Raw genomic sequence first — 10,550 nt, forward strand, 5'->3', positions numbered from 1 at the left:
GGGCCTAGTTCAGTGTCTTTCATTGCCTGCTTAATAGATACAAATGTCAGAACGATGGAATGATTAAATTAAATGATTGGACTCTAACTGCTGGGAGCTTTGAAGTGAAAGATTGTCAAAGGGGAAAAAGCAAGCTGCTTATTACACGGTGCCTTTCACCGAGGAATTCCCAAATGCTGAAATGCTATGTTTTGGATACTTTGAGGGTAGGTATTTATAGTGTTACCCCCATCTTTAATTTTTTTTAACCTTTTCTAACATGGTCTTCGTGTGTAACACCTACGGTTATATATTGTAGTGTGAGTACGAACAAGAATAGAACATTGAGTTTCTTGGCTCTGATTGTTAGATCATGGGTTCTCTTTTAAAGTTGTTAGTATGACATTTTACCCAAAGTACTTGATTATTTTCACTTCCCTTATCTTCCATCTATATGTTTTGGTGTGTGCTAGATGAGAGATACTTTAGGAAAGGATGGTTTTAAATTTTGTGTCAAGGCTGGTCCAACACCAGAAATCCCCTTGGGGGCAGTAAGGAACCAAGTGAGCTTTGTCTGCATTAGGAAGAAGTTACATTCTTGGTGTGTGTTAACCAGTATAAGGTAAAATCCTAGCAGACAGGGCGGCTTGCCACTTTCTCATGACTTAGCAAATACTTACTGAGTGTGCTTAGCTAGCCTTTGCTAAGAGCACATTCCTTTTTCCTCTGCGAGCAGAAGAGCAAACAGGCTTCAGAACTTGCAGACAGTATTCTGATGAAATGAGCATCAAGGATGTTTGCAAGATCTGATAAGCATGTATGTATTTTTGTGGACCTTAAACTGGATTTACATATACATTGTAGCTGCATAAGAGGTGGCAAAACTAGCTTGCAAAAACCTGAAGTCAGAATGACTTCCACACCTGCTGAGTTCTTAAAAAAGAATTGAAAGAGTGCTACAGGGCAGTTTGCTGATTCAGCATGGCCTAACAGTTCCTGACCTTACCTTTCTATAAAAAAACCAAATTGTTTCATCTCAGTGTAATAGTTGTGTTCACCTGGTCCTGTTATGGTCTAGATCAAAAATGCATGTAGATTTTTTTTCAAAATTGAAATGGGGGAGATGCACTGAATTTGTATTTTTTCAGCTCCTTTAAAAATAAATTGTAGCCTTTATTTAAATGTGTGCTATTTTGAATAACTACATAAATAACCTAGGGTTCTAGTTCAGCAATGTATAGTAAGTACTACCCTTCTGTTTTGCTTTGTTGGTAACAGTAAAGGAGATACCTATAGTAGTGTGTCTGTTATGGTATGTTAAATTCAAACTTCATTTATATTTTGGATTATGTAGCTGGCATGACACTTTTCTTCAAAGTGTGTTTTAGCACATGGCTAACAAACCAACTCTTAGGAAAAACTGCAATGAAATATGCAAAGAGATTGTATTTTCTGGAACGGTGATTGATATTAACAGACAGTGGTGCAACGTTTGTGGTCTGATAGAACGCATTCCTCAGCTAGTGAGGCTGCATAGCAAAGATTGCTCTTGGGAAAAGTCCCTGAATTCTTTGGCTCTTAGACAACAAAGTCATACCAGTGACATGGCATGTTGGAGGATTTGTAAGGGGGAAGGACTTGAGATCAGTTTTGGTTTTGTTTTTTTAAAATGTTGAGTTACATGTTGGGAAACAGACTGACTGTGACAGAATTTTTTTTTTTTTTGTTATCACTATAGTTCTCTAAATTTAATATTTATTTAAAAAGGGTATTTGTAAACAAGGAGCAAGAGAATAAAAGACAAAGTTTTACGGATGTCAAAACTTCTAAAGTCATAGAAATTGTTTCTGTTCTCCACACAGTTTAGAGTATGTGATAGCACCCATTGTGAAATCCTGATTTTAATTCTCGCATGTTGGAGCCATGGGACTTCTGTGTAGAATGACACTACTTGCCAGTGGCTTTCACTGAAGTGGCATCAGTGCACCCGATTCTTCTGGAGACTGGGGCGTGCATGGGCCAGCAGGATCCTTTATGTTCAGATAGTTCCCTGATAGACCTTTAATGAATCTTCATTTGCAGCTCACCTTTTGTGTAACGAAGTATTCTGGCTAATAGCATGCAGTAAAACCAAAAGCTAGTATTTGTATAGAATATGTACCTAAAATAGGTGTGGTTTTTTTTGTTTGGTTGGGTTTTTTTAGCAGTGCTGTCAGTGAAGAGGAACATGATGTCCTGAGAGGCAGCCATCTTTGGAGAGTAAAAATACTAAAGATTAAAATAGCTGAAATGGATGTGTGTTCAGTATTTTTTTAATGCCGTAGATACAAAATCGGCACCTATGTGGTGTCTTATTTTAAGTTCCGTTGTTTTTTCTGGGTGCCAATAAAACATTGCTTGTTCTTTTTAATAGTAAAGCAAAACAAGGGGGCAAGTGACAGGTTATTGTAGTACCTGGGGTTTTATTTGACCATTCAGTACGCACATGCCTTCATGTAGCTGTCCTTACTCCTCCTCACATTTCATTTTCTCTGGAATCACCTTCCTTTCAGTGGCATGGGAAGGGGTCATTGTAAAGAGTTTGGAAGTCCCTTATATTCCATATAGAATGCATACAAGTGTTAATGTAGCTCTGTGTGAATTTAGTTATGAACTGAATGGCTTAAGAGGAGGCTTTGTTTGAAAAGTGCAAGGTATTTTACTTATGCTAAAGCACAAATTATTTCTAGTCTGAATTTCTGCTTTGAACGACTAAAGGTGATAAAGTAGCTCATCCTCATGTTTGGTTGGTGTCTGATGCTTGAGATGTTAATAAGGATGATACTTGTAAGATTTTTAAAAAGCAAGATAATGGTATAGATGTTTTGGTCCTATCCTTTAAAACTTGTTATAGTTCAAAGAATCCAGTGAAAATATATTAATTCCACATACTAATATAATTGATGTTTCTAGGGAGTTTCTGCAGCTTAGAATCATAGAATCATAGTATCATTAAGGTTGGAAGAGACCTCCAAGATCATCGAGTCCAACCATCAACCCAACAACACCATGCCCACTAAACCATGTCCCTAAGCGCCTCATCCCTAAGCTTGCTACAGGCATAGGCTCAGTCCTATTTTTTAGTGAAGAGAAGATTTTTTCTTTGGTATTTTATTAAATTTCAATATGTGGCAGTTTTGTACACTGCTGTCTATTTTTTGTTGCTTTTTGCTTTTAAGATGCAACATTTTTGTGTTAAATTTGTTTTGTTATTCCCATTAGTGCCTTGATAGTTCTTAAGCAATTTCCATATTTTTTATTGAAATGGATGGTTTTTATTAAAAGGACAGTTGTCATCATGAAACAGAGAAAGTAATCCTTCATTTTTAAAATTCTAGGATTAAATGCTTTTCAATTTCCAAACATGAAATACATTGCAAATTTTCACTATTGAAAAGGTAGCTCTTAAGTTTATCATAGTCATTGTGGAAAGACATCAGTTTGCACTTTTAAGTCCATTTTATGCAGACTGTAATATGATCTTATTCGTAGGTGAGTTAAAGGTCTCCATACTGTTGGTTTGCTGTTGTATAGGTATGCTGACAGTTGCTGCAATAACGCATAAATGGTCACTTGAAGCTGTTTTTTTAGAAAGATGAACTATGAGTTGGACAGGCTTGCTTAAGGCTGGGCTTAGTTTTAAAACATTGTTGCCATCTTGTTTCTTAGATTATTATATAATGAATTCATACCTTGTTAAAGGTCACTGTAAACTTGCTGCACTTGGGTTTTTCTTGCTATTTAGATATTCTTCTTTCAAGTAAGTATTTGTTCTGAATGAAGAACATGTTTGGTGAATGTAAAAGGCTGATTCCTGAAGCCTGTTTAATGATTTCTTCAACTCTATTACCTTAAACGGTAGGGTTTTTCCTCCCCCATGCTGTCTTTGGAATACAGTGAGCATGAAACTTTGGAATGCTTTGGTTGATTAGCTGACTACTGTGAAACTGTCTGAATTGCTGGTATTCTATTGATTGCATTACATCATTATAAAGATATTGTAAAACCTAATGGGAGTATTCTAATACTTAACAAACTATGACTAAATAATATTTTTTTTTCCTCTACAGGCTCATAAGTCAGTGAACTTTGTTTCAACTCTGCTTCAGATCACTATGTCCGAGCAACTGGATTTACCAGTGAGACAGGCAGGCAAGTTTTCAAATCTTTTTTCATTGTATCTACTTTAATGGTGCATGCACACAAGTACATATGCAGGTACTGTTAGAGAATTCTAATGGTTTTAATCTCAAATACTCAAAAGTTGGGAGTCACTCGAATTAACAGTTGTCATGAACTATATCTGGCACCGTACCCTGAATAGGGAAGACAGAAAGAAAAGGTGGCTGGCTTTTCAGTGATTGCTCCTCTTTATCTCTAGTGAGCAGTGGTCTTCGGGGAAACAGAATGGTTTATGATGCTAGTACACTTCGTCCAAGGAGGTAATTTAGCCTTGTACTAGTATGCTAATGTTTCTAAACATTTTAAGTGGAAGAAAAGAAATTATGACTTTTGTCGTAATCACCCTGCTGATTTGCACATGAGCCATCAGTAAAATTGGGTATTGAATATTAGCAACTCCAAACATCACCTTAAAGCTGCTATGATTTCTTGATAGAGGCTGCTAATACGATAATTCAGTGGTTTTTCTGACAGTTCATGAAGTGTGATCATGATCACTTATTTGGATCTTCCACGTAGTAGACTATTCTAAGTTGTAGCATAAGCCTAACTTGCTTTTTTATCTTATTGCTTGGGGGTACCATTCAGATGATGACTCAAAAAAGTTACTGCTTACCATGTATAACATGCAAAAAAAGGGGCAGGTTTGAAAACAACCTCTGAAAATTCACCCTCAGTGTAAGCCAATTAAAAAACAAAGCAGTCTGTAGAGAGTGGAGACAACTGATACAACGCATAGCTTACAAACAGTGCATGTTTTGCAAAGCAATTAATGGCATGATAAATCCCACTGAGGACAGATTGAAGTCTGCATCACTTCAGTCTTGTAATAGCATATATCTGATGAGCGTTTCTTGCCTTTGCATACCCTTTCGAAACGCTTTGGTTTCTGAATCTTCAGAAGGCGCATATGAAATTTGGGAAGAGAAGTTGCTTTATGGATTTGTACATAAAATTAGATTAATAGTAACTTTGTTATTAGTTTGTCATTTGAGATTTCCTGTTGCATTTTGTAAGTCCTTTTCTTTCCAAGTGCTGTAATCTGTGTTCTGCCACATAAGCAGTTTGGATTTGGTTGTCGAATGGTAAACGCAGGCATTTGTGCCAGCAGCCTGATCGCTACAAAATGCTGTGGCCCATAACCTTGGTATAAAGAAGCTCTGTTTCTCTTTAGCATTCACTCCTGTATCACAAACTTAATTAGATTTTTTTTTTTGCTTTCAATGGATGTTTTAGATAGTCATTAGTATTGATTAGCTTTGTTTTAATGAAAATACCGTGAAAATAATTATAAAGGATTTTTCAAAAGTGTGTTGCTAAAATGTTCCATAACTATTTATCCATAGCACAGATAAAAGCAATATGTTTAGTGTTTTCATATGAAAACACATTCTTTACAGAACTAAAAATAGACGTCACAATAAATGGGTAAAAGAGTATCAACCTAGTAAATTATTAATTAATTTGCATGGTTTATGTATTTTGATTCTCCTACTCAGAAATGGTCAATGGATTAGTTGTTTCAATCAGTTTTGTTCTAAAATAGATTTGTTTGCAAAATGCGTGTTTGTTTTGTACTTTGAATGGCTGTCAGCTGATTTGCCACTTTCGTCTCACAGGGGTTATCTACTTGAAAAATATGATAACCCAGTATTGGCCAGATCGTGAAACTGCACCAGGAGAGATTCCACCTTACTCCATCCCAGAAGAAGATAGACACTGTATTCGTGAAAATATTGTAGAAGCCATTATTCACTCTCCTGAGCTGATTAGGTATGCAGTTTTAACCTGTTTATGAATTTGCTGTGGTTTCTGACTGGGTTTCTTTTTTTTTTGCACAGCTAAGATCATCTGCGTGTGAAGCATCATTGTCATACACTGTGTATCCTAAGCATAGAATTACTGTAGATAGAAAAACAGTTTTCAGCTTTTGTAGCATGTAGAAATTTAAAGTTCCTCAAATGGAGAATATTAAGCAGAAAGTACAGAACCTAAACCTTCTAAACAAAACACTGAATAAGTCTTAAGTTTGGGCAATATTAGCTGTTTCAACACCACAACAATATTAAAAATAATAGTAACTCATTTAATCATTGTGCATTTGATTTCTAGAGTACAGCTTACTACTTGCATTCACCATATTATCAAGCATGATTATCCTAGTCGCTGGACTGCAGTTGTGGAGAAAATTGGATTTTATCTTCAGTCTGACAACAGTGCTTGTTGGCTTGGAATTCTTCTTTGTCTTTATCAACTTGTGAAAAACTATGAGTAAGTTTTTTTCTACCATATAAAACAGCAGACTTAATATATTTGTGTGTATTTTTTCTATTCTGTATGTATATTGTAACCATGCAGAATTGCGTGTGGGATTGCACGAAGGTGATAGAAATCTAATTTTAGAAAATATTGCATACTCGCTAGGCAGATGTTGGCTCATGTATCTTCTCCACTAAGAAATTACAGGAAAAGAACCTTCATTAAAGGTTTGAGATCAGAAAAAGGAGGGTGTTTTAAAGCCTTAATTTGGTAGTTGTTTTTTATGGATTGATAACAGTAAGAAAGTCTGCTAAAAATCATGACTTCTGCAGAAAATGATTATTTATTTAAACCAGCTTTAGACTCTAAACAATTTGTACTCTAGGTATCCATGACAGTAAACATATAATAAGGTTTTCAAAGTATGAAATTTTGAATGTTAGGAAGTTCAGAAGTAGTTGACTGATTGGTATGATCATTTTGATAGCCTCATCCAACCCATCATAGGAAATCTTTATCAAAGCCCACTGTTCTCCTATATGCAAGGCATTGGGCTAGGATACAGGTGAATGTTCTTTGTATCTGGTATTATGCTCAGAGCTTTAAAGTTGAGGTTGCACTTTGAGAAGTTGTGTGGAGCTTAGCTGCTGCTGCTGGCATGTAGGAAACTCATTTGAGCTGGGTCAGAGAAAAGTGTCATCCTGGAGTCAGGGAATTGTAGTAGTGGAACTGATGGAATCCACAACTTACTCTTTCAAAGCACTGTCATGCTTAACATATTGTTTCAGGTACTTGATTTAAAATGTTGCATTGAAAAATTTCATTGTCTAATTCCATGAATTTTACGTAAATTAGTGTAAAACAGGTAAATATCAGTTTCTCAAAAATCCTTTTTTACAGGAATTCTATAAAGACCTTTGTAATCCCATGTTGGAGTTTTTTCGGTGGCTGAAAATTGCAAGTCCTGCTAGGAAAGGAAAATAAACTAATTTCTTACTTGATCTTCAATTCAAACATCTTTAACCAAATATACAGCAGAGATCTGTGAGATACAAAACATGAGGTGTTCACTGGTAGTGTATTATGATTACAGAAATCCTTGTTTAGGGAAGAATTTTGATGTGAGCACAGTCACTGCGTGATTAACTAAGGTAACAGGTGTGTTCATAATCTTAGTTGATCAAACACTTTAGGTGAGGCCAGCAACTGCTCATACTTGTTTAGCTTTCTGGTGAAGTCAACAAGGGTTGGTTTCACAAATCATGTAGGAATATGGACATTTCATTGCATAACAATATGGGTGCAAGCAGGTCTCTAAAATTTGTTGAATTACTAATGTCAGGTTTTTTTGGGAAAAATCTGCATAATGTTGTGACTTTGATCAAGTTTTTACTGCTTGAGTTGTAGGAATATTTAGCTATTGAATTTTTTTTCTTAATGTAAATATCTTGGGGCTTTTCAACTTTTTTTTTTCCTCCCTCCAAATCCAGCCAGCAAGGTCAAATGGCGGCTCTGTGCATAGCCATTTTTTCTGGTCTTTTTCAATTGTCTTTTGCAGAAATTAGAAACTAAGTTTTCCTGAGCAACATTTAATCCTTATATTTAGATTTCTATTTCAGAAAATATATGGAAACTATATTATTGAACAGGATTTTGGAGCTCAGTGTTCTGTAGTAGTTTTTACAGAACGTGCCATCTGGCAGCAGATTGAGTAGACTTTATCTTATATTTCTGCAAATTGGCACTTTTCAAGAGGCTGAACATTGGTATTTAATATTAGTGAAAAGTCTACCAGAAATGTATTAAAAAAAAAAACCAAACCAAAACCCAATCCCTCAACCCAAAAATCTCCTACAAGAGTCCAAGAGTATTATAGTATTGATTGCTTAATCAAAAATAAAGCTGTACCGTCTTAAAGTCATATTTTACTTTGTTCTTATTGTCATCACCAGTATGGACAAGATCCTATTCTGCTGTGATAACTCTTGAGTCAATAAGGACTTTCTTCTTTGTAAGTTAAAAGTTGGGGGGAAGATTTCAAAATGCGGCTTCGTTTCCTTTCAGGAATTTTGAAATGTTTTGAGAAAGGAAATGGAGCCTTGTTTTCAACATAGGCAAACTGGTGGACTGTCACCAGCATGGGAAGGTCTGAGGTACTGTTTCAAGGGGGGTTGCAAGTGAAGCCTGCTCAGAGTCCGCCACATATCCTTGAAGCCTGCATTCTCTATCAAATTGTTAGAGTTGGGCAAATTAAATGGTAAGATGTGAGAGACATCAATGGTAAACTGTGAGAGCCTTCACAGTTTACTTTCTTCAATGTCAGTGAATTAATCTAGCTTCTGGAAATATTTTGATAAATTGTGAACTCTGGTAAATGTCTTTCTGGAGTTTTACTGACTAGCCCAGCATCTGCCATTCTTGGCAATAAACGTTTACCTTTTGCTAGAAGTTTTTGTAGTGCTCTGATTGCTTTTCAGTATAGAAATGGTGTGGCTGAACAAGATGTAGTATTCAAAGTGAATAAGTTGGCAGGAGTGCATTACCAGCAGAAAACTAATGTGGATATATAGTGGAGTAATGGATGCTCAGTGTTTTTCTAACTTGCCTTTTACTGTAATGTTGTCTGGCTATAGCTTTATTTCAAATTCTGTAACAAGAAATGGCTAGGTTTTTTAAAAATTGTATGTTGTTGTGAACTGTAATATAACCTACTTGTGTCTACACTGGGGAAAGGTGAACTTTTAAAATTCAAAAATTGCCTGAAAGATCTACAAAACTAGTTTGTTCTTGTCTAAAGGTACAAGAAACCAGAGGAGCGGAGTCCTTTGATAGCTGCAATGCAACATTTTCTACCAGTTCTAAAGGACAGTTTCATTCAGCTCTTGAGTGATCCATCTGATCAGTCTGTCCTCATCCAGAAACAGATCTTCAAAATATTTTATGCCCTTGTCCAGGTAAAAAATAAAATTTGTATATACTTGATCAGTAATTTAAAGCATTATGCTTTTCCTTAAAATAGTAAATGACAGAAATATTAACAATATTAGATTCTATCCGAATCATTTCCCCGACTACTCAACTGTGGTATGAATCACAGGTTTTTGGTATGCTTGATTGTGCTGTACTTTTACTTTTGTACAGTGCTATTCCTGGTTGGCATTAGATAGAACTTATGCATGCCATCCTCTAAGGTAGAGTGTTTGCTAGAAAATGATTAGAACATCAGTTTTCTAATGACAGATTGTAGAGGCCAGACTACATAGAATTACCAGTGTAATGCAGCAGTTTGAAATTAAACTGTTAGTATGTTGTTAATTGCTTCAGAAATTAGTGTAACATCCATTTAAGTAGTGTCTTAGCATTGCATAAGCAGAATGAATTGGAGTAAAGACCTTCACCTTTGAGGATATTGAGGATATAGACTAGGTTGTGTTAAGTTCTTTAGCCTGGTTTTCCAAGTCATTTGCTAATCTTTCATGGTAGCTAAGCATAGACAAAGATTTGAAAGAGCTAAAATTCAAACTGTGAAAGTAACATATTGCTTTATAATAAATGTATTTTGCCTTTTTTTTTTACGTAAGTACACATTACCTTTGGAGTTGATAAATCAGCAAAACCTGACTGAATGGATAGAAATCTTGAAGACTGTTGTCGATAGGGATGTACCAGCTGTAAGTGGCTTTTGGCTATTTATGTTTTTAAGCTTAAATATTTTTCATTCATTAGAATGTTAAAAAGTTTAACTTTTTATTTTTGCATTCTTTTTTCTCAATAGATGCCAAGAAAATACATTTTTAAGCTAAATAGGGTGTTTTAAACAGACTAGACAAATTTTGAAAATATGTAGCTTGTATGGGAGTTTTGTTTTCAAATTATACCACAACTTATTTTGGCTTCTTGTTTCAAGAATGTGTTGACCATTTATGCAGCATATGTCATGGGATTTATTTTTAGATATGCTGTACTTTATACTTCTATTAAGGTAGAAGTGCAAATGGCAGGTTAAAAGCAAAATATGCTATATAGTTGTTCAAAATACATATAATTTGAACTCTTTGTGAATAGTTGGTAAATAATCTTTCGCGCCCCCC

The 10,550-nt window shown here is 35.3% G+C and overlaps 1 protein-coding gene across 1 annotated transcript in view; it reads left to right on the forward strand.

Moving 5' to 3' along the window:
• Positions 1 to 772: 772 nt before the first annotated feature.
• IPO7 (importin 7) overlaps positions 773 to 10,550 on the forward strand; it is a 33,001-nt gene continuing 23,223 nt past the window's right edge. Inside the window, exons 1-6 of the mRNA XM_009328568.1 lie at positions 773 to 796; positions 4,089 to 4,170; positions 5,820 to 5,973; positions 6,313 to 6,471; positions 9,257 to 9,413; positions 10,041 to 10,136. Coding sequence (XP_009326843.1) covers positions 773 to 796; positions 4,089 to 4,170; positions 5,820 to 5,973; positions 6,313 to 6,471; positions 9,257 to 9,413; positions 10,041 to 10,136 — 672 coding nt within the window. The remainder of the gene's footprint in view (positions 797 to 4,088; positions 4,171 to 5,819; positions 5,974 to 6,312; positions 6,472 to 9,256; positions 9,414 to 10,040; positions 10,137 to 10,550) is intronic.

Source organism: Pygoscelis adeliae, unplaced genomic scaffold (genome assembly GCF_000699105.1).
Source record: "Pygoscelis adeliae isolate BGI_AS28 unplaced genomic scaffold, ASM69910v1 Scaffold166, whole genome shotgun sequence".
Taxonomy (NCBI): domain Eukaryota; kingdom Metazoa; phylum Chordata; class Aves; order Sphenisciformes; family Spheniscidae; genus Pygoscelis; species Pygoscelis adeliae.